Source organism: Dama dama, chromosome 23 (genome assembly GCF_033118175.1).
Source record: "Dama dama isolate Ldn47 chromosome 23, ASM3311817v1, whole genome shotgun sequence".
NCBI classification, from domain to species: domain Eukaryota; kingdom Metazoa; phylum Chordata; class Mammalia; order Artiodactyla; family Cervidae; genus Dama; species Dama dama.
The window spans coordinates 31,980,406-32,005,316 of NC_083703.1; the positions used below are offsets into that span (position 1 = coordinate 31,980,406).

Consider the following 24,911-nt stretch of genomic DNA (forward strand, 5'->3'; position numbering starts at 1 on the left):
AGCTATGTCACTATTTGGAAAAACAACATTCACATAAGGACAACACTCTCTCCTAAATATTTTATGAGTTCTTGGAAAAATCACTTTTTCCTACTTTTCACAAGCATCTGCAGCAAGAAATGTGTTTGCATATAAGAGGATAAAGTGTTCATCTATGACTGATGATTTCTTAGTCTCTGATGATATGCTATAGATAAAACAGATTATATCAATAAGAATACTTTTTAAAAGTCTTATAACAAGAATCCTAGCTAGGAATGTTCAAAATTTGGTTAGTGGTTTATTAATGTATATTTTTATAATTAACTCATTGGAATATTTTGGGGCAAAAAGCCTACAAAGAATTAATAGCAACACATGAGAAAGTCACATACTACACACATATATAAATATATATAATTTTTTTGGCATGTTCTTTAAAAAGACAGTCAAGCTCTGTAGCTAAATGTGAGGCAATCTCATTTAGGCAAAAATCTCTATCATAAAGTTAATATGACATTACCAAGTCCACTTGAATGCAATGGTGTTAGATCACAATTTATCAAATATACATACTGCTGAGCTATGAGGGAACATTCAAAGGAATCTGAAGGAAAAAAAGAATATATATGTCCAATAATTTCTCTTGGAGTTTGGAACCTGGCAAATAAATTTCCCTTTTAGAATGCAGAGGACCATTTTAAGGAGATTTATAGGATTAAAAGTTTCTTACTCAAGTAGAAGAAGTTTCCAGGAAGAGAATTTTCATTCAAGTTGTTATAAGTCAAATCAAGGACCTCCAGAGCCGGAAGTGATCCAAATCCTCGAGGCAGAGTGTTTAGTCTATTCATGCTGTTGTTGGGGGTAAAAACATAAGATGTCACACACAAAACATGTACGTATACGGACTGCTCAGATCACCTCTGTGTGCAGAGTCTCAGAGTCACCTGTGAGGGGCTCAAAGCTGAAAACCCAGCCATAATCCCATTCAGTTTATGTTATTTTTACCAGCCTAGTAATTCTAGACAGGTGATTTCCAAGTCCATGAAACATTTGAAAATGCCTTAGCTGTCACTTTCTCCAATGGTGGTGTTCCAACACTGTTTTACACAGAAAACAAACACATCACAAAATATCTGTCCTTCTAGAGAAAAACTTCTATATAAGTACAGCAATGATAAGACCTCAGAAGATATATGTGAAGTCTCATAGTTTTCAGACGTCTGCTTTATTTGATTTTGCTTATTCCTCCCAATGGGAGACCGAAAAAAAAAGAAAAATCACTTTTTTTTGGTTTTGTTTTGCAACTACTGATAGTAGTTCAGTACCATCTCCAATTAGAATCAAGTTTGCCAGGGACCGGGGTTAGGGTGGGAGGAGGAGAATGGGGAATTGTTTAATGGGTATAGAGTTTTAGTATGGCAAGACAAGAAATTTCCAGAGATAGGCTGCAAAACAATGGGAATACACTTAATGCTTCTGAATCACAGAAACGTAAATATGGTATACTTTACGTTATGCATATTGTATACCACAATTGAAAAAATTTTAATATATATGTAAAGAGTGAAAGTGTTAGTTGCTCAGTCATGTCCGACTCTTCATGACCCCATGGCTGAGGCTCCTCTGCCCCTGGGATTCTCCAAGCGAGAATGCTGGAGTGGGTTGCCATTCTCTTCTCCAGGGGATCTTCCCGACCCATAGATGGAACTGGGGTCTCTTGCATCACAGGTGGATTCTTTACCATCTGAACCATCAGAGAAGCCCTTAAATACACACACACACACACACAGACACCTCCAATGAAAGCTAAGAAACATATTTTTCTATTATGTTCCATTTGTAAGACTCTTATTTTTCTTAATGTTATTCCCTTTGAATACACTTAAAATAGATTTCAAAAAATTATTTAATAATATAGGCTGACAAATACTGAAAGTTGGGGGGGGCGGGCGCTGTGACACCAAACATAAACCTAGACACCAATCCTTTTCACACGACACACAATCCTTTTCAAACCCACCAACCAGGCCTCGTAGGAAACAGCTGAGAGCAGACAGAAACCCAGGAAAAAGGTGAGGCCCACCTCTGGATGGGTATGAAGTCTCCGGCTAACTTCACAGTTAGCAAATTAAGCTCCAGTAGAGTTGGCTGGACTGCGCTGCAGCTGTGCTGTGCTCAGGCGTGTCCAACTCTGCAATCCCATGGACGGGAGCCCACCAGGCTCCTCTGTCTATGGGATTTTACAGAGAAGATTACTGGAGTGGGTTGCCATTTCCTTCTCCAGGGGATCTTCCCAGCCCAGGGATTGAATCTGCATCTCTTACATCTCCTGCATTGGCAGGTGGGTTTTTTGTTTGTTTGTTTTTACTACTGTGCCACTGGGGAAGCCCCAATAACTGATATTTTCTGTGAATTCACAATTTGTGAAGCACACCTCTGTCAAGTGTTTCATGGGGTCTCCAAAACTGAAATGCAGGCAGGACAGTACTTATGATCTCTGGAACATGGCAACGGAGGGTCAGGTTAACGCAGGTTTAGCACCTGCGTTCTCATCTGACTCTCCTGATGAGAATGACAGGTATCTAAGAGCCCCCAGCCCCAAGGCACCCCTGATTCCTGGACTCCCACGTGAGGATGCTGAGTAAACTGAAGGAAAGAAATCAGAGACAGAGAGAAAGGCATAGAAATATACAGCAAGCGCTTCCTTCCTTAAATCTTGCTCTGAGTTACCCATTTTTGAAAATGACCAATAAAATTTTTCTTTCTAAACCCAGAAGTACACTTTTGAAACATAAGGTGCAAGAAATCCACTTTCAGACTTTCTTCGTGGGAAGAGGCATCTCACCAAAAAGACAGATCTCGTCCACTCTCCAGCCTAGAGCAAGCCCGAGCCAGTCCGCCTGGGCATGTCAAGAATCTACAAAACTGCAGGTTCTTTTTATTCCCTAAGAAACCAATCCCCCCCAAGGTGTTAGGGTCTCAGCAGAGTCCTCTGCAGTCAGCAGCGGTGACAGCGCTGGGCCTGCTAATCCAGAGGGCACAAAGAAAGCCCTAACTTAAAGCATCGGGAAGGTCTGAAAGCAGGGTGGACTCAGCTACCACCAGTATGAGCAGCCACAGGACCTGTTCCTCTAGACACCAGCACACAAAGGGCTACTCCTGGCTCCCTGGTCCTGACAGGTGTCATGTGCTGCCTTCCCCTGCAGGGGTCATCAACATCCATCTCCATCACACATGGGGGCTGCCTCTTTTCAGGACATCCCCTGAGAGCTCCAGCACTCAAGGATGCCCAGAGAGGATAGAACAGAGCTAGGGTGGAGGCCTAGCTCCAGCGGTCGCTGACTGGGTGGCCTTGGGTAACTCAGCTTCTCTGAGACCCGATTTCCTCAACTGTAAGATGAATGCTGTAACTGATGCTGAACCTGAAGTTCCAATACTGTGGCCACCAGATGCAAAGAACTGACTCATTGGAAAAAGACCCTGATCCTGTGACGGACTGAAGGCAGGAGGAGAAGCGGACGACAGAGGATGAGATGGCTGGATGGCATCACTGACTCGATGGACATGAGTTTGAGTAAACTCCGGGAGTTGGTGATGGACAGGGAGGCCTGGCATGCTGCGGTCCATGTGGGTGCAAACAGTTGGACACGACTGAGTGATTGAACTGAACTGAAGATGAGGACAGCGATACCTTCCCAGAAGGACCACTAGAAAGTGGAGCGAGTAGACATGGGAAGCCCCCGAAACAATTTCTGGCTCCCGGGTAGGTTCTCAAGGAATGATGGCTGTAACTACAACTGCTTTTCAGGAAGCTGGAGAGAGATTCTGACTAAGCTTCAAAGAGATGAGATTGCCTAAGGAGACCGTTGTAGGGTCTGAACCATCAAGGAAGGCTTCCTCATCTGCTTATTCTCCAATCAATTCAGATGTTAGAAGATAAAGCTACCAATGACTCAACCATGCCCAATGGTTTAAGTTCTGTTTGCAGGTGAACGTTTTTCAAATGCATATGCAATGTGAAGATGCCCGCATATGATGGAGAACTTGATAAAACCAGAGTCAAAGGATGTCTGGCATTTTTCCGTTTTCCTCTTCAAAAGCTACAGGAAGGCCCATTTGAACACTTCTCTTCTGGAACACTGATCTACAGAGGTCCTCTTGGGCGAGCAGATTTTTTTCTCACCTCCCCAGCTACCTGCTCACACACTCAGCAAAACAAAACAAAAACAAAAACCATGAACACTCAACACTGTGCTCAGTGAAAACTTCGAAATCTCCATAAGATAAGCTCCTTCATCTAATTAGGTCAAAACGTCAAAAGTTATTCCAGGAAAAGCAAACAAACAAATAAACAAGTTATTCTAGGGACTTCCCTGGTGGTCCAGTGGTTAAGACGCTGTGCTTCCAAAGAAGGGGGCTGGGGCTCGATTTCTGGTCAGGAAATTAAGATCCCACATGCCAAGCAACATAGCAAAAAAAAAGTTATCCCAGAATAGTTGGCATGATGCTCTTGCCATGAGGTTATACCCAAAATAATTACTAACTTGTAACCTATGTGACTTTACACCTTTTTAATAAAATAAAAATAACTCTGCACAAGGAATGACACAATGGAAGAATGAAGAGCATCATTCCGCTTCCTTCTATTTATTCAGATGGTCTAAAATCCTCTCTGGTTTTGGGATAATCAGAATAAAAAGCAAATTGGATATAAAACTTCAAAATCAACTGCCGGCTGAACATGAAGCTTGGATTACATGTGGCCAAACTGCTCTGCTGTATTTTTTTTTTTTTTTTTTTTTTTGGTCTGTTTATTCTGAGTCCTTCTCCAAGCCTTGCCTTAACCAGGGCTGCACAGACACAATTCTTCATGCCATTTGAGGAAAAAAGTACCATTTACAGAAACCTATCTTAATCCCTCTCCCAGAGAACTAGGAACTGGGTTCAAACTCTAACAACCCCATCCATGCAGCTAGGTAATTAAATCCAGAGAGTGTTACACAATAAATAAATCAGCAAGAGCCAAAAATGCAAACAGCCCCAAAGTCGACAAAGAGGCAACTCAAAAGTGTTTGATGAAAAAGGAAAATTTACAACTCTGTCCTGAAGCACCTTGAACTCAACCGAACAAAACCTAGGCCCCTTCCCTCCTCCCCAAAGCTGTGTCTATACATCTATTTCAGCTCCACCATCCCATCCGTACCGCCTCATGAATTTTACCACTTGTATCTGCTTTTCATATAAAATCCCTCCCCACCTTCACTGTTCCTACCCTGGTTCACCAGGAACGCTAACCTGGTGGGTTTCGGCCATCAGTACCGCCTCATGAATTTTACCACTTGTATCTGCTTTTCATATAAAATCCCTCCCCACCTTCACTGTTCCTACTCTGGCTCACCAGGAAAGCTAACCTGGTGGGTTTCGGCCATCAGTACCGCCTCATGAATTTTACCACTTGTATCTGCTTTTCATATAAAATCCCTCCCCACCTTCACTGTTCTCACCCTGGTTCACCAGGAACGCTAACCTGGTGGGTTTCGGCCATCAGTACCGCCTCATGAACTTTACCACTTGTATCTGCTTTTCATATAAAATCCCTCCCCACCTTCACTGTTCCTACCCTGGTTCACCAGGAACGCTAACCTGGTGGGTTTCATCCAACTTCTCCTCCACGTGATCTTTCATCTTACCTGCCACTTCCCGGTGACAACTCCCTAAAGGTCATCAGGTTAAGACCAGAGCTCCTTTATCTGACACACAAGGCCCTCCATTAGCACTCGACTCCCTGCCACAATGGACATTTACTTATTTACAGGCTGTTTCCCCAACTGTGATATAGGTTCCCTGAGGGCTGGATGACCAGCACCTGAACAGAGAGCTCAAGAAACACTCATCGAATGCACAGCAGACTCCGTGCTTCTCTGCCTGCCCTCATCTCCTGCCGCCTTACACTTTACACTCAGGACACCATGAAACTTGCAGCACCTGGAACAGGTGGTGCTCTGAGCTTTTTATCTTTTGTTAGTTTATTTTAATTGGAAGATAGTTGCTTTACAAGGCTGTGCTGGTTTCTGCCATACATCAACACAAATCAGTCATAACTATACATATGTCCCCTCCCTCTTGAGCCTCCCTTCCACCCCAACCCCTATTCCACCCCTCTAGATCATCACAGGGCATGGAGCTGACTTCCCTGTGTTATATAGCAGCTTCCCACTAGCTCCCTATTTCACATGAGGTAGTGTTTATATGTCAATGCTACTTTCTCAATTCGTCCCACCCTTTCCTTCCACAAGTCCATTCTCTATGTTGGTGTCTCTATTCTTGCTCTGCAAACAGGATCATCAATACCATTTTTCTGGGTTCCATATGTATGTTAATACATATTTTTCTCTTTCTGACTTATAACAAACAGACTCTAGGTTCACCCACCTCAGTAAAACTGATTCACATTTGTTCCTTTTTATGGCTGAGTAATATTCCATTGTATGCACTGACTGAGCTTTTAAATAAGTCCTTCTCACAATCAGAGGTGTCGCCATCTACCTGTCAGTCATCTCAGTATCAGAGTCTCAGCTCTAATGCGACCCCTTGTAGGAATCTTGCCAAGAACCCCACCTATAGGCTAACACGCTCCTGGCCCCTTTCTCCCAAGGTCACCTCACTACCTCCCCCAGGTCAGCGAGCCAGCTGCACACTTCCCTGCTGACAGCTGCTCTGCCCCCATCCTTAAGGCTGCGACATTCATCACTGATCTTCAAACGAGCAAGGCTCTCATGTAGAAAAGGCACTTACATAGTCCCAAGATAAATGAACCTATAAATAAAACAATGATGATGATAAATGTGCCAGATACTATGCCTAGCACCATTTTTTTTAGTGAAAGAATGTTTATTCAGAGAGATATGTACTCCACAGATAAGACTGTGGGCCATGCATCTCAGAAGTCAAGAGGCACCAGGTATGGGGTTATCAGTTTTAACTGGGGTGTTAATTTCATACACCAATGAATGGGAGGATTATCCCAACTATTCTGGGTATGGGGCATGGATTTCCAGAAATTGGGCCACCACCCACTTTTTGACGTTTTATGGTCCACCTAGGAACTATCATGGTACCTATGTGTCTGTCATTTATATGATGTGTTAAAATGAGCACTTACTGAGGCTCGAGGTCTAATGAAAGTCAACTTGTCTGCCATCTCGGACCTAGGTGGTTCTCTTGTACCTTATATATATCAACTCACTTAGTAAATGATGAAGAATTTAATAGTAAGAATACATGTCTAGTACTGGGTTGGGGAAAAAGTTCATTTGGGCCAACCCATTATATATGTCTTGTTTTAGCTTCCTTCTTAAATGCAAATGAAACATTAGGACTTAATCTTTCAAAACAGAGATATAAACAGAGGAGCCTTTCTTTTCTGGTTTGCCAGATGGGTACAGTCTCCGTATTTGTAAGAGAAAGCTGTCTGATATCAGGTGACTTTTCCCCTCTTCTAAACCCTACTTCCTCTCAGACACTGAGAAAAGAATGCTCACAGGTCTTACAAAGACAGTCTCTCAACTGGAGTGAACAGCAAATGAAGAGAGTCTGACCAGATTTCCGGTGGAAAAACATGAACTAAAAATCAGTCCATGAATGATTTTTTTTTTTCCACGATTGCTTCCTAGTAAATTGACAAATACCTGGCCAGCATCTATAGCCACTCCATGTAAATCACTAGCTGAATCAGTGTTTATGGCTAAAATTTAATGATATATTACTTTACATGGAGGATGAGGCTTGGAGCAGGCAGTTTCCTATAACAGCTCAACAATGAAGCTGGAATTCGGAAGTCCAAGTTCTGGGGGGGTGCGTATGGTGTCTCATGGACAGTGGGGTTCTCTGTCTGCTCAGCCACTAACCTGAGGGCCAATCAGGAGCAAGCCACTTAACCTCTTGAAAAAGGCTTGGCTTCCTTCCACACAATGAAATCCGTAATGCCTGCCCTTCCCCATTCCCAATTGTTAAGAGGGTCAAACACTGGTATGAGGACTCTGAAAACTGCAACATAAGAACACAAAGTTTTACTATTATTCACTGCAACCTGGTTCTGTAACCTCCGCTGAATCAAAACTCCTCTCTTCACCTTTGTATAAAGACAGATACAGGATTGATAACTTCTCAAATATAAAAAGGAAAAATTGTTAAGAATCAATGAAGTAGTGTTAGGAAGCATATCCTCCCCTCCATAGAAGGAAGGTGCTTTGGACACTATTTCTACTCAATACAGAGAGAGAAGAAAATCAACCATATTACAACTGGCCTGTACAGTTCAAGCTAGCTATGCAAATGGGTTCCTTCTTGGGCAACATAACGGAAACAAAATTTTATTGGAAACAAAATACAGTAAAAATAAACTCCCTTATTACACCAACAATTAGCTTCTCAATTAGCATGCAGATAGATTTGAGCTAATGTAGGCCATTGAAAGGATGTATTAAAACAATAAAACTTTTTTAAAAACCTAAAACATGGGGAAAAAATTAGAGATCTGCTGCTCCTGTAAATGGCAAAACCCTACCTCGCTCCCGCCCACATCCCGGCTTCCAGCTCCTCCTTTTCTTGTTTTCTTCTCCCTCCAGGAGACTCACCCCAGGTTCAGGTGTTTGAGTTTCTGAAGACTGCTGATCTGCGTGGGCAGCTCCTCAATCTGGTTATTAAAAAAGTTAAGCACTTCCAGATTCTTCAGTTCTGCTATGTTTGGTGGCACAGCTGTGGAAACAGAAACGCTGAGTGTGAATGCAAGAACCTTGCCCCTGGCAGCGAATGCCAGCGACACATTTTGCTTTCCTTTCAAATGAGAGAAAGATGAAACTCCAGCACAATCACTTTATCCACATATATATATATATATATATATATATATATATATATATATATGGATATATATCAATATAAATCAAGTAAGATATATATATATATATATATCTTACTTGATTTCTGTAGGTAGTTTCTTAGGTAGTAGCTTACCACCGAGTTCACATGGAAATGTTTCCTCAAAGGGCAGAAGAGAAAAGCTGCGCCATGAACAGTCTCTAAGCGAACATTACAGAACATTCTATACTTCTTAAAATTTTTTTTTCTTCCAGTTTTATTGAGATATAATCAACATACAGCTCTATGTAAGTTTCAGGTGTACACCCTAAGTATTTGACTTACATCATGATTATCACAATAAGGTTAGTGAACATCTATCATCTCATAAAAATACAAAAGAAATGTTTTTCCTTCTGATGAGAAGTCTTAGCATTTACTCTCCTAGATGTAAAATCATATATTTTTAAATCATGTAATATCTACCGAGTCCAGTTGTTTTCTTCCTTCTACTTCCCTCATATCTCCAAACGAAAGTCAGTAAAGTCCAAAATCCCTTCCCGAGTAATGTATCATCAAGCTGTTTAAATAATCTGCTATCTGAAGAGCTGTTCTCCTAACACTTGACTAAATCACGATGATGTTTAAATTCAATCTTACATGATAAAACAGTCAACCTACCGAGTTTCTGATTTTTGCCTTTGCATCTCAATCAACACACACACACACACACCCCTTCTATCAGATTAGCAACTGATCACCGCATTGTTATTATTCAGGCATATGAAAAATCAGTTCAGTAGCAAGACGGTGGACATGAGTGTGAATATCAAAGGTTAAAGAAAGTGACTGGGGAGCTGAAAGCATTCCCCTTCCCTACAGTACATACTTGCAAATACAAATTTAAAAGCCAAAGGCATCTTTACCACAAAAATACTGTCTCACTTGGCAGCAGCAGGACATTCAGTGTATTGTACTTCATGTATCTCATCTGCTGATTCAGTCTCTCCACAAACATTAGTTACTGGCCACCAGCTCATTCACAGTTCATGCAAGCTCTTAATACCAAAATATTCAGGTAACTGAAACTATGGACAAGGGTCTTGGGTACCACAGAAGAAACTGTTAGGTCTTTTGTTAGTGCATTTTCTTCCCATCTCAACATCCTCTTCCAGGGGTGCCCCAGAAAACTGGAGAAACCTGGGGACAACGTTGCTGAAAACCAAGGCCAAGGTGTGTGTAACATTCCAGACAGACAGCTCAGGTTTTTTGTTTGGTTTCTTAATTTATTTGGCTGCACCAGGTCTTCGTTGCAACATGCAGGATCTTTAGTTGTAGCCTGTGGGATCTAGTCCCCCAACCAGGGATCAAACCTGGGAAACCTGCAATGGGAGTGTGGAGTCTTAGCCACTGGACCGCCAGGGAAGTCCCCAGACACCTGAGATATATAAGAAGACAGCCATACCAAGAACCCCAGCGGATAACTCCCAGGGGAACAGAAGTAAGGTGGCAGGCACAGAGCTCATTACAAATGAGTCATCATTTTCAGCTTTATAAAATGTCTAAGGTATCAATGACCTGATTACTTTTAGAGGCTTGGTACAAGTTCAGAGACACACGTTTGCTAGAGGAAGGGACTGTGGAGAAGAGGAATTAGTCTGAACGAAGACAGCTGGGAAGAGGTAGTGGTCCAGATGGAAAATGAGCAAGGCGTGGATGAGTTGGTTACTGAAGAGGCTGGTTGTGGGGATGGCGATAAAAAGGTAGGCTTTAATGGGATCATTGAGGCAACTGGGAACTCCTCCAGCACCTCACTCCCCAGTGCCAAGAGGAATGCAAACAAGCCCTAACTGTAGGATCTGGCTACAAAAGCACATGTTTAGGTGTGTCCTCCATAACATACTTTTCAGGAATGGATCGTATTCACTTTGCATAAATGACCACAAGGAAATTCATCAGATTGTGCCTGCTGGATTTAGAGGTGTTCATTTATTTGTTCTCTCTACCTGGACCCTGAAGTGTGTCAAGTGCGAATCGACAGAGGACTACAGCCCTGCTCAGAGACCTCATTCTTTCCCCATTCACCCTCCAGCTACCACTAAGCTTCTCTCCCCGCATTCATCTGATTAGCTTGAAGAGCAATAAAGTAAGTTAGGGCAACCAGGAGAAAATGATGATCTCAATTTAACCACAAACCAAGAATAATGCAGCCAGAATTACTGCCGCTTTCCCGAAGTTACTTTGCCAATGCAATTAAATGCTGGTCCGAAGGTATCGCCTTTTTTGACAGGATGAGAGATTATTTCACTCTCCTTGCTAAATCAGTCCAATTTAAAACCACACGTTATGCTAAATGTGATTTAGGGCTTTGTTCTGTGGACACAAACAATAACCCCACATTCAATTTACCCAGCCTCTCCCAGATTTTTGGTGCGCATGTGAATCGTTTGCTAAAGACTCCATTCAAACGAGAAAGGGAAAAAAGATTTTACAGCTAATATTCTTCCTAAACTACAGAATCCTCCCCCCCAGCCCCCCACTGTAGTTAAAAGCAAAGGAAATTAACCTTCAGACCTATCTGGATGGGATGACATTCACGCTTTCAACCAGCATTTAGAGAATGCTTATTTTGTGCACAGAAGCATAAACTTACAGCACTGAACATTTCAATACTTTTGGGATAAAGTAAGAGAAGCAGACTATTTAAAGAAAATAAGTCACAGGACCTGTCTGGTGGTCCAATGGTTAAGAATCTGCCTTGCAATGCAGGGGATGCAGGTTTGATCCCTGGGCAGGGAACTAAGATCTCACATGCCACCCATGTGCTGCAACTACAGTCCATGAGCCGCAACCCAAAAAGATCTCACATGATGCAACGAAGATCCCAGGCAGCTAAATAAATACTTTTAAAAAAAGAGAGAGAGAAAAAATTTTCAATTTAAAAAATAAAAGAAAGTTGCAAAAAGGTGGATGATCAGAGTCGATCACCAGAGACAGGTCTGGTGGCTGGAAAGCAAACTGATCCCAACAAAACTGTCCATTAAAAAAAATAATAATAACCAGTTAACAATATGAGTAACAGTTGTGCAGTGGCTAAATCATGTACATAGATCCATGAACAATATACGAAAATCTATAATGAAAAGGGAGTAGCAACGTGTCACTGGTGAGAATATTCTGTTGGAATTCTCAAGGCACACCAGCAAGAAGCAACATTTTAAAATATAACTAAGCAGTGAGCATCAATATATTTCTTATTATGCATCTGAAATGTTCCTTCTCCATCCACCTGTCCAGTTTCTGACCCCTCTCTACCCCCGCCAGTGGTTCACACCGAGTCTACAGACAACAAGGAGTCGAGGAGAAGAAAAAGAGAGGTTGTGTGACGCAAAAACCCAGGAGGCCTGGCTCACTCATCTTGGGCTAGCTCTGCACTTTCTTGACCAGCTCTGAACTTGCTATGTGTCCTTAACGCATAACCTCTCTGTGCCTCCATTCCCTTCAGCCTAAATTAATAAGGCTGGATTATGACCATTTCTCCATTCCCTTCCACCCAGCTGTAGTATTCTGTGATTCTGAGAAGAGCTGATTGCAAAAATCAATGATATGGATTTAAATAATGCAAGAAATGGGGCCCTCAATTAGGAAGCTCAGTCATGTAGAACTTTGCCTGTGACAGAGAATTTAGTATCATTTGCTGTCTAACTAGTATCGTGGGCTGCCTCAAGTCTGAGACTTCAGTTGCTAGAGAAACTCACAGGGGTGCCCAGGCTCCTGCATGCCACACGACTGGCTCTGGTTGCAGGAACAGAGAATGCTGGGGGTGCTCTCAGCCCAGAGCTTCTGCTGTGTTTTGGAAAAGGGGAAAAAGATGGGGTCATTCATCCCAGGAACTCTGCCCAGAGACTCATCTTGGAGCATCTTCTGGCATTTCTAATTATTCAAGCTAACAAGCTCAGGAAGACCCTCTTTTCCTTCAAATCCTCTTCAATTTAATGAACTAAAAATTGTTCCAGAGTTTTGTAAGCCACCAGCCTCTGGATGGTTCTAGGACAAGAAACCAAAAGTGCCTGGGGACACTCAAGAAGGGAGCAAGACAAAAAGGGTCTCGCCTGATCTCCATGAACATCTCTTTACAAAGCCCTGGAGGGCAGGAAGCACTGGACGGACAGCTCCAGCTCTAAGAACCCACTGGCCAGCTTCAGTCCTGAGTGACAACCTGACTCCTAAGAGGACATGTATCTGTCCACGTGAGTTACACGTACAACAGGCATAGCCACCAGCAATGCATAGATGATGACGCGTGTTCACAAAATCAGTGTTACACTCAGGAACATGCTTTCCCCACTAGCTAACAACAGCTTACCATCTCTCCAACATCAGACCCCAAATCAACTACTATTGTAGCAACTGGAACTTTACTCTAAGAGCAATTTTCTTCCAGGATAAAATTAACCATTGCACAATCAATAACTTATTTTCTTGAAGGCTTTCAGGAGTTTATTCACACAATAATAAATGGCAGGAGATGCTGTGGGGCTGGGCGGGCGAGGATGCAGTCACTAGTTACGTGTGGCTCCTTAAGCCTAGAGTGGGAATGTAAGTTGGTGCAGCGTCTATAGAAAAGTGTGGAGGTTCCTCAAGAAATTAGAAATAGAAACAATCATATGACCCAGCAGTTCCACTTCTAGGCCTTTAATTGAAGGAAACAAAGTCATTATGTCAAAGCGGTACCTAAACCCTCAAGTTCACAGCAGCATTATTCACAAGAGCCAAGATATGGGAACAACCTAGGTGTCTGTCGACAGATGAATAAAGAAAATGTGATACATACACACTCATTCTCTCTCTCTCTCACACACACACACAGACACACAAATACAATTTGACCATAAAAAAGAAGGAAATCCTGCCATTTGCAACAACATAGATGGACCTCGAAGGAATCATGCTAAGTGAAGAAAGTCACACAGAGACAAATACTGTATGATCTCACTTATAGTGAAATCTATTAATATTAAAAAACAAAACAAAAAACCAAACAGAACAACACAACACAGCAAGAAAGCTTATTGAAAAAGAGATCAGATATGTTGTCACCAGAGGTCTGGAGGTGGTGGGGTGGGGAATGAGGAAACGTGATGAGGGTATTACAGAGGAGCCTGGTGGGCTACAGTCCAAAGGGTCGCAAAGAGTTGGAAAGACTGAGGCAACTTAGCACGTGTGCACACTAAAAAAGAAAGAAAAACAGCAAGTAATAAATTTGAGTTGAGACTAGTTGACATGAAATAGAATTAGTAGTTTAGCTGCCTGGTCACAGAAGCCACATTTAGAGACCTTGACAGTCATTGGAAGATGCCATGCCAGACAGCAAGAATACAGAATATTCCAATCTCTGCACCAAGGTCTAAAGCATTTGGCCTCTGATACCTAATTTAAAAAAGAAAGAAAGAAATGAATTTATTTACAAAACAGAAACACAGATATTGAAAACAAGCTTATGATCACCAAAGTGGAAATGTGGGGAAGGGGGGATAAATCAGGAACTTGGGATGAGACCACACACATACACACAACTATACATAAGATAGGCAACCAACAAGAACCTACTGTATAGCACAGGGAACTTTACTCAAGATTATGTAATGACTGATATGAGAAAGGAATCTGAAACAAAGAACGCATATGTGTATATGTGTAACTGAATCACTTTGCTGTACTGAAACTAACACATTGTAAATCAACTACAATCCAATAAAAACTTGAAAACAAACAAATCAGTGAGCCTCAAAGCCTCAAGTACATCAGAATTCCAGGAGGGCTTGTTAAAATACAGATTTGGGAGCATACCCTAGAGTTTCTGATTCAGTACTTTGGGGTGGGGCCCAGGAATCTGCCTTTCCAACAAGTTCCCAAGTCAGTAATGCTGATGGTCTGGAGGCCCCTATTTTGGTTCAGAAAACATTCTTTTTTTTAAGTTTGTTTTTTTTTCTTAATGTGGACTATTTTAAAGTCTTTATTGAATTTTGTTACAACATTGCTTCTGTTTTATGTCTTCTTTTTTTCTTTTTTGGTCAGGAGGCATGTGGGATCTTAGTTCCCTGACCAGGGATTGAATCTGCACACCCAGCACTGAAAGGTGAAGTCTTAACCACTGGACCACCATGGAAGTCCCCCAGAAAACTTTCAAGTCAGTGGTGATGTGAAAATCACGAGTCCAATACATATGTCCTTGGCTGCACCCAATCACGTAGAACAAGATCACGACAATCAATCTGATCCACATTAGGACTCCTCTGCCAGCCCAGTGGGCTACTGACATCAGGGGCAGATAAAGTGGGAAAAGTGAAAGTGTTAGTTGCTCAGCTGTGTCCAACTCTTTGCAACCCCATGAACTGCAGCCCACCAGGCTCCTCTGTCCATGGGATTCACCAGGCAAGAATACCGGAGTGGGTAGCCACCTCCTTCTCCGGGGGATTTCCCCAACCCCGGGACAGAACCCAGGTCTCCTGCAGGGCAGGCGGATTCTTCACCATCTGAGCCACCAGGGAAGCCCGAAACGAAAGGCACTTCCGATGGAGAAAGCACACACCTGGGGGCTGCAGTCAGTTTCCAATCAGCATCTGCTCCCCACACAGATCACTGCCGGGAAATCAGCGCGGGGGAGGACGATGACAACCAGGGGAAAAGAGCACCAAAGCCCCGTGTCCACAGAACCGTGTTACGTGTCGGCAACTTCACGGTGGTCCAGGGTGGTCACGTGACGAGGTGTCACTCACTGTCCTTCTGGCCCGAGGGTCACTGTAGGATGCCAGGCAGCAGCAACGGCAGAGCAGCCCAGCCGGGGCACAGCCGATCGGGGGCTTTTCGAGCAAAAGCATCTTGCAGCCCCCGAGGCAAAAAAACAAAACTGTGAAGGGTGACAGGCTCTGGGTGCAGCAGGCACCATGCAGAACATAAGGACAGGCGCTCGCCTGTGCGCAGCCCACGGAAGGGCTGGGGGGTGGGGGTGGGGGTCACACATTGGTCTCTAGAACCATCTGGTTGGTGCTGAAAACAGGGTCCCCTTCAGCTACAAAAGGGGAGGAAGAGACCAGGCATCAGCGGCTGCCGGGAGCCGGAAGTGGCTGGACCACATGGAGTTTCTTTCGTCAGCATGGGAGGGAAGACTACCCACCAAACTCCCCCTCCTGGCTCTTTCTGCAGCATCATTCACACTGCTTTTGGCTCTGGTGATTCCTGCAAAGGAGAAACACAAGGGCCAGGGCTTGAAAACCAGGGGTCCCTACCCCACATGCCTCCTTGAAAGCCCAAGTTAGGGGCTGAGCTGTTGCCGCCTTTATGGGGAACCACTGATGGGCTGCCGGCTACCCCAAGTGCAAGGAGACAGAGCCTCAGAGCGAGGGCTCAATGAAGCCAACAGTGAGGCTGAGACCAGGACATGACCCAGAGGCGGGCAAGCGCCCTGCGATGCGAGGGGTGAAACGTTATTGTCTTAGGCCCATTTCCAGGGACACCCCTGACCAGACAAAGCCCAAAGATCCCACAGGAAATAAGGTAAACCAAAATAAATCAAATAGCACTGCTTCCCCAAATCTGACATGTTTATACTAAAAATGGGAGATTTGTGTCTGTCGTCATGACAAATAGAAATGCCCGGTCAAATTTTTCAGACGCTTCTGCTGCTGTATAAAATTTCTTTAACAGAGAAGTTTAAGGGATGGTAGATGATATTCAAATGAAGCCAGGTATGCTGATTTTTTAAAAATATATTTTTTACAAGTTTTATTTATGTTTAAAAAGTTTTGGGCAGGTGGGGTCTTAGTTCCCTAACCAGGGATTGAACCTGTGACCCTACAAGTGGAAGGCAAAGTCTGAACCACTGGACCACCAAGGAAGTCTCTGCTGATTCTTAAGTTACACTCCTGCAATGAAGTCAGAAAAAATGACCAAAAACATCCAAATACATGAAAATGAGTGAGATTATTCATTACACAGTCATTGGGGGGAGAAAGTCCATTTGAGAAGAAATCATGAAAGCAAACACTGGTTTGTCCCAATATTTGACTTGTATACTACTGAACAACCACCATCCCTCTTCACCCTGGTGGGAAGATGCCAAAGTAACAGAAGCCATATGAAATACCAAACTATAGGATATATGAATCAGTGCATTCTTGGTCATAAAAGGAAAGTCCTTTTAATCCTCAGCTACAATACCTAGAAGGCATTAGTCTATTCATATCACAGAGGTGACGCCTAGACTAATTATATAGATGTCAATTCTATCAACAAGTTAGGAATCTTTGTTCTGAAAACCATTCTAATGATCACATGAAAAGAAGAATCTCCTCACTCTGGCAAATAATTATGCTCTTCAGAATTATATATTGAGGTGGAAAAAAAAGGTCATTTGTACCTATAGTGATTAATGACTTTTGTTTTCTGGTCAAAAACAGGAGGTGGATAATGAACTAATTATCCTAGCATAAGAACTTGAAGTTCAAAAGTATACTGATGATAACCAGTTTCCCAGATTTTATGATATTTCCCCCAAAGCAGCAATTAAAACAGTGAATTACAGTAGTTACGGGTTATTTAAAAACATAAAGTTTATGGAACAGTAGAGAAAATTCTCATTTAACAGGATCTACAAGTTCCTCAAGGTAAAAATGAAAGAGCAAAAGAGCTAAGTAGCCACTGACAAAGGCCAAGGTCCCCCAAACATCATTAGCATTGTAAATGACAAAAGCGATGCTGCCTTCAGCTAATCAGCGGTACTTACTGAGCACCCACACCTAGAAGGATAGACTTAGTGTATCCTATCACTGGCTTCCTTAAGATCCTGCAGCTCACAGTGGTAAAGAATCCGCCTGCCAATGCAGGAGACACGGGTTCCATTCCTGGGCCGTGAAGATACCACATGCCGTGGAGCAACTGAGCATGGGTGCCCGGGAGCAGAAACAGTTGCTGCCCTAGGGTCTGTGCTCCACAAGAAGAGAAGCAACCGCAACGGGGAGCCCACACACCACAACTAGAGAGCAGCCCCCGCTCACTGCAACTAGAGAAAAACCTTGGCAGCAACGAAGACCCAGCACAGCCATCAAAAAATAAAAGAATAAAAGAAGTTCTCATCACAAGAAAAACATTTAAAAAAAAAATCTGCAGCTTAAGTCGTTTTACTAACCAAAGACATTCCTCATGTAATTTACTGCAAAGAAAAAAAAAAAAGGTTCAACTCTTTCAGCAACAATGAGAATAATCAATTACCCCCAAAGTAGGTGAAGTTACAAGCAAGCAGTAAGGCAGCTTTTATAGTATAAAGTCTAACATGCAAAAATATCTGTCCCTGGGGTATGAAAAGTATGTACACACAGTCAAACAAATCTTCTAAAAAGCTGACAAGCATGGATTTCTGCTCCTCTGAGGACACAAAACTTAGTTATGTCTGAATCTCCAATCAACTTCCCAGAAGGAACCAGGCAATGGTCCACACGGTCTTCGTCCTTCCAGACCCAGAATTGTTTTAGTAACACACCTTGGAAATCACACTCCAGTGCGAAGGGAATGCAGCCTCCACCAGCAGGACATCCACAAATAGCTTCTGTCTGAGAGCCGCGTCAGAGCAGAGACACTAACTAAGAGGAAAGTCAGTGACCTTCCATCACCTGGGAGGAAGCGACACCTAGTGAAGGACAAGAAGAGGATGGCGAGCGCTTCCTCCGGGAAAGATGCCCAAGAAGCCTGGAAACACGGCAAAGAGCAAGGAAGAACAGAACACTGAACGCATTTCTGTCAATCAACACAGAAAGCATGCTTAGCTCAGTGAAAGAGAGCTATTTAGGCTCTGAAATTTTTAAAAAGTATCATCATAATGGAGTACACACACACACACACACACTCAATCCAAGATTATTAAGAGGGAGACAATGGACAAATACAATTCACACACACACATCAAGCTTTGCCGACAGCTCATATCTTCTTTTATAGTGATATATACACACGACCATGTGTAAGACACACAGCCAATGGGGAGCTGCTGTAGAGGCATGGGGATCTCAGCTTGGGGCTCTGCGATGACTTCAAGGGGTGGGAGGCCGGCAGCGGGGCATGCTGGTAGGACGCTGAAGCAAGAGGGAGGGGATGTATGTATACATTAAGGCTGATTCTCATTGCTGTCCAGCAGAAACCAACACAAGACCGTAAAACAACTATCCTCCAATAAATAAATAAATAAAGGTACTTCTGGGGGGAAAAAAAAAAAAGAATTACTCCAGCAAATGGATAAACAACAAGGTTCTACTGTATAGCCCAGGGAACTATGTTCAATATCCTGTGATAAACCATAGTGGGAAGAAAAGAAAATGAAAAAGATTTTTACATATGTATGTATAACTTTGCTCTACAGCAGAAATTAACACAACATTGTAAATCAACCGTACTTCAATTAAAAAGAAAAAGAATGACTTCAGCAAGACATCATCCACACGAAGTTGCTTCTCTTCCTTCCCTACCTCATGTCTTGGTGCTGGTGATGGAGTACATGAAGCAGGGGGAAGCGGGTGGAGGAAAATGCCCAGTGCTAGAAAAATCCACCCTGGACCTTGTTAACTCCTCTTCTAATGATAACAACTATGCCTTCAACCTTAGGGATGCTCCCTGCTCATCCATTTGAGCAAGTGAAGATGCAGGGCCAATGTCTGGTCCACCAAGCCCCGGGACTCCCTGGAGCAGGGCGTTACCTGTACACAGACATCGACAGAGGAGGCAGCAGGGGAAAGGGGAATCCTGAGGCTCAAAGCCACGTGAAGCCCCCACCTCCAGCTCCGCAACCTCAGCCACATGAAGCCTGCTGCTTGTCCCAGACACAGCGCAGGGCATCCAAAACAACCCTTTCCTTTTGCACTCAGGTCATGGTTTCTGGGAGGTCTGGTCCTTCAAGGCTAAAAAGCTATGAATAACCTCACCCTTTATTTTCTACATAGCTGGCTGCAAAGGAGGGCTTCAAGGAGAAAGGTAAGAATTCATCTCCCCTCTTGGAAGGATGAGCAAGATAGAGACAGAAGGGCAGGCATTTCCACTAAGCATCAGGTGCCTGGAGTGGACACTACACAGGCAGGAAAAAACTGCTAAAGGAACAGCAAGAGGTTAGACAAGATGGGGACTTTCCTGGTGGTCCACTGGTTAAGACTTCACCTTCCAATGCAGGGTATACAGGTTCAATCCCTGGTCGGGGAGCTAAGACCCCACATGTCTTGGGGCCAAAAACAAAAACATAAAACAGAAGTAATATTGTAACAAGTTCAACAAAGACTTTAAAAATGGTCAACATCAAAAAAAATCTAAAAATAATATCTATCATAAAAAGAATGAGCTTCACGTTAACTTAAAAAAAAAAAAACCTTATCAAAGTTTTGTACATATTTCCAGGAAAAACATCATCAGTGTATCCACACTGCAAATATACTGTTATCTTTCCCCAATTCCAAGGTTTCTAAATCTGAGCTGCATGTGCCCCTAAAAAATTTATGAATGGTTTTAACAGGATCTACAAACCTGGTGAAATTTTAAGGATTATGTGTAGCTTTCTAGGAATCATGGACACAGCTTTCACTGTTCTTAAAAAAGGTCAGTGAGTTATGAAATGTTAAGAAGTGCTCTAAAAGAGTGTTTATTCCCAAGTATCACATCTTATAGAACATCTCCTCCTCCCCTGCATGACACACATGTATACATATGCTATCTAGGAGAGTCAACAGATGATTTATATAGAAATGTTTGCTAGTAGATCAATTCCATTTGAGGGTTCTATTGTAAATAGTAAATAACAGCCAGGACATAGAAGCAACCTAAAAATCCATCAGCAGAGAAATGGATAAAGAAGATGTGGTACATATATACAATGCAGTATTACTCAATCATTAAAAAAAATAATGAAATAATGCCATTTGCAGCAACACAGACGAACCTAGTGGCTTCCCTGGTAGCTCAGCTGGTAAAGAATCCACCTGCAATGCGGGAGACCCCAGGTTGATTCCTGGGTTGGGAAGATCCCCTGGAGAAGGGATAGGCTACCCACTCCAGTATTCTTGGGCTTCCCTAGAGGCTCACACGGTCCAGAATTCACCTGCAATGTGGGTGGCCTGGGTTCGATCCCTGGGTTGGGAAGATCCCCTGGAGGAGGGCATGGCAACCCACTCCAGTATTCTTCCCTGGAGAATTCCCATGGACAGAGGAGTCGGGCAGGCCACCGTCCATGAGGTCGCAAAGAGTCAGACACAACTGAGCGATTAAGCACAGCACAGATGAACCTAGAGACTATCACACTTAGTGAAGTAAGTCAGACAGAGAAGCACAAAGGTGTATCACTTACATGTGGAATAAAAAAAAAATCACATAAATGAATTATTTACAAAACAAAAATAGCGTCACAGCTGTATAAAGCAAACTACGGTTACCAGGGAGAATGGGGGCGGGGATAAATTGGGAGATTTGAACTGACACATACACACTACTATAAATAAAATAGATAACTAATAAAGACCTACTATACAGCACAGGGAACTCTACTCAATACGCTGTAATGATCTACATGGGGAAAGAATGTAGAAAAAGCATGGATGTATACATCTGTATAATTGGTTCACTTTGCTGTACATCTGAAACTGACAGAACACTGCTAATCAACTATACTCCAATAAAATTTTTAAAAAATTAAAAGTTTTAAAAAAACAGCAAAAGAAACCCTATCCAAGATGAATTCCCCACAGTGGGCGAGCTATGGTTTGGAAAGTGACAGGTTCAACCTGCCCGCACATGAGGATCGCCACAGCCTGCCATCTTTCTGAAACTCCCATAAGTGAAGTCACTCCTTTTAAAAATACACTATGGAAGAATTAACACCTACCCTTATTTTGCTTCCTCTGAGCACAGGACAAGACTCCAAGAAGAGAGATTCTAGAGTAGGTGCATTCAGGATGGAAGGGCTGATATGAAAAGGATCAAGGATGACAAGTGTCTGAGCAGAGGACACAAGTGTATCAAAACTGCTTCTCCAACTTCACATATTGGCCTTGGGTTGTGCTGGTTCTGGACTATGGGATCAACAGATGCTTCCATGTGATGATACCACATGCTTCCTAAAACTGCCAAAAAACAAACTCCCAACTATAGACAATTTTGTAAATGGTACCTAACCGGTGGCACCACTGGAAAGACACTGTTCAATTAATAGCTGTCTGACTCACTACTACGTATACATTTTTTCAAATCCAAATCTTTCAAATGATGGCATAGGAACAAATTGATGAATGTGCACTAATTAGAAAAATAAGCTATTGATCAAAGCCTCTGGTTTATAAATACATTTGTACTCTGTTAAAATGCAAAGAGCAAGTTGTTTTGATATTGTCACAAGATAAATTCATGACACAGAGACAATTTATTTTGCATATTCTCCCCTCATAGTTTAATTTCATACAAGCCATGCACTAGAACTTTTGCATAAGGCATGACAAGTAATCTATGAAAGCGGAAATAACTAGAGACTTGGCAACAGAAAGATGTTGGAAGACTGGTGAAGGTCATTCTTATAAGTTGGGACAGTTAATTTTTCTCATTCATCTCAACAATCAATTATGTCTGTAGAAAATGGTTTCCATTTATTACGCTTTTTTAAAAACTGCTTAATTTTCTTCATTATAATTGGGTCTGCATATTATGAGATTGCAATATTTTCATGCAAAACATCTTCCTTAATTCCTTTACAATAACACTTTCAGTAGAGAACCTATCAATATATACATCTGCATAAAATCTTAAAACATTACATTCATTTCAATGTGTTGACAAAAGAAATTATTGAAATCACTAAAGAAAATATCCTGGCATTTACTTCTTCACTATAATTTTGAATTCATATATAAGTTAAAACTATTAAGAAACAGTCTGTTAAAAAAAAGAAACAAGTTTTGCTATAACACTTAGGTTTACTGCCTGTCTAGCCATTTGCGACACATTAGATGACAAGAAATGGTACCAGTTAAGGCTTGAAATGGCCAGCAAAGCTGCTAGTATCTCAAGAAAATGTTTTACATGACAGTTAAAAGTTCCACGTGTAAAACTAAGCAGTCACATTCTGAGACTCACACTTATGAAAGGTTTACATAGAACCCGCTGATCAATGTTTGCACAGAGCAAAAAGACATTCTTTGCATTTCCTGCAGAAAATGATGAGGGTTTAGTCCTTATCATGCATAGGTCACAAAATGGAAAATACTGTTGTCATATTTGAAGTACTGGGTTTTGCTATAAGAATAAAATTCTTCTTAAAATTAAGAAAAGCATCATATTAAAAAACTAATACTCAGATTACTTTACCATTTATGCAAAATGTGAGTCATTTCATAATGCATGGTATTCCTCCTTACATGATGGCATTCAGTAAAAGAACCAATATAAATGGACACAAATGCATATTTTTCTGAGTATTATACAGTAATTTTTTTTTTAATTAAAATCTGGTTCCATACATATATATTTTAAACTTTCTTCCAAGGGAGAAATAAATTCTATGTATACTCCATACAAAAAAAATACTATAAAAGGCAACAGAATTCTCTCACTTTAAAGAGATTGGAGGAAAAGTTTCTAACATGAGAAAGTAACCATAATAAACACTAAATATGACACATGAAACTGAACACGCACTTTAAGTTTCAGAGTCAAAAGAAAAATAACATACCTCCTTCTGGAAGGATCAACATTAATGGTGGCAAAACGGGCCTATGTAAATGGCAGTAACAACATGCCCTGAGAGAAGCTTGCAAAAAAATTTCGTCGTCTGACAACACCGATTCGATTTTTAATCTTTTAGTGTGAGATGAGGAGGGAGGGGGGAAAAGTATCCCAACAGTGACCTCTAGTGGACAAGTTTTAAAACGATTCTCTCAGAAATTTCTCTTTAAGTCTGAAAAGTTGAAAAACATTTACAAAGCTAATACTCCCAAAGACCATGAGAACCAGGGATTAGATAAGATGCAGACTGCAAAAGACTCAGCGAACACCGGCTTACAAGGGAGGGTCACCACAAAGGCAGGCAGGCAGAGACACAGGAAGACCATCTTTGAAATAAATGCTGCGTCCCCTTCTTAGAGACCCTGAGAGCAAGCAAGCGCTGAGTCTATCATCTCAGACAGCTGGACCTCACCACCACTCACGACCTACCAACCCATTTATCAACTGGCATTAACTCAAGGGTCTACTTCATGTTCTGCCTGTTTTTGGCACTTCTGTGGAGTGTATGTACAATACCTAGGCATACGACAGCATTCCTAATTTCAAGAAACGTATCCTACAATTAATTGTTTAAAAATACTAGTAAATCATTGGGATCTTAAATACATAAAACAGAGCTTCCCAGGTGCCACTAGTGGTAAAGAACCAAGCTGTCAATGCAGGAGACATAAGAGACTCGGATTTGACCCCTGGGTGGGGAAGATCCCCCGGAGGAGGGCATGGCAACCCACTCCAGTATTCTTGCCTGGAGAATCCTAAGGACAGAGGAGCCTGGTGGGCTACAGTCTGAACGTCTGCAAAGAGTTGGACACAACTGAAGTGACTTAGCACACACACATGCATACATAAAACTAAGGGAAAGAGTAACAAGGGGACCAAACCAGGAGACCTAGACTAGTAGTCGGTCTTCATTTCCTTTTGGAGAAGTCACTCAGCTGAGCCCACCAGGTTTGCCAGGTGGAGAAAAGCACCCACAGCTGGTCACGGCCCCAGCTTCCCAACTGTGCATCCTGGGGTGTCCCTGAGGAGCCAGACACACCGCGGAGACAATGCAGGTTTGCTTTCAGACCACCCGCCGCAACAAAGCAACGACTGCAATAAACGGAGTCACACAAACTTTTTGGCTTCTCAGAGCCTGTAGGAGTTGTGTCTACACTCTACAGTTGTTTATTAAGGGTGCAAAGTATTATGTCCAAAAAAATGTACATATCTTAATTAAAAAGCATAAAGCTTAAAAAAAAATGCTAACCATCATCTGAGCCTTCAACCAG

The 24,911-nt window shown here is 42.3% G+C and overlaps 1 protein-coding gene across 1 annotated transcript in view; it reads right to left on the minus strand.

Moving 5' to 3' along the window:
- The window catches only part of RSU1 (Ras suppressor protein 1), a 195,287-nt gene that overhangs the window by 141,095 nt on the left and 29,281 nt on the right, over nucleotides 1–24,911 (minus strand). The window contains exons 4-5 of the mRNA XM_061126289.1: nucleotides 8,619–8,739; nucleotides 713–831 (exon numbers count right to left, since the gene is read on the minus strand). Coding sequence (XP_060982272.1) covers nucleotides 713–831; nucleotides 8,619–8,739 — 240 coding nt within the window. The remainder of the gene's footprint in view (nucleotides 1–712; nucleotides 832–8,618; nucleotides 8,740–24,911) is intronic.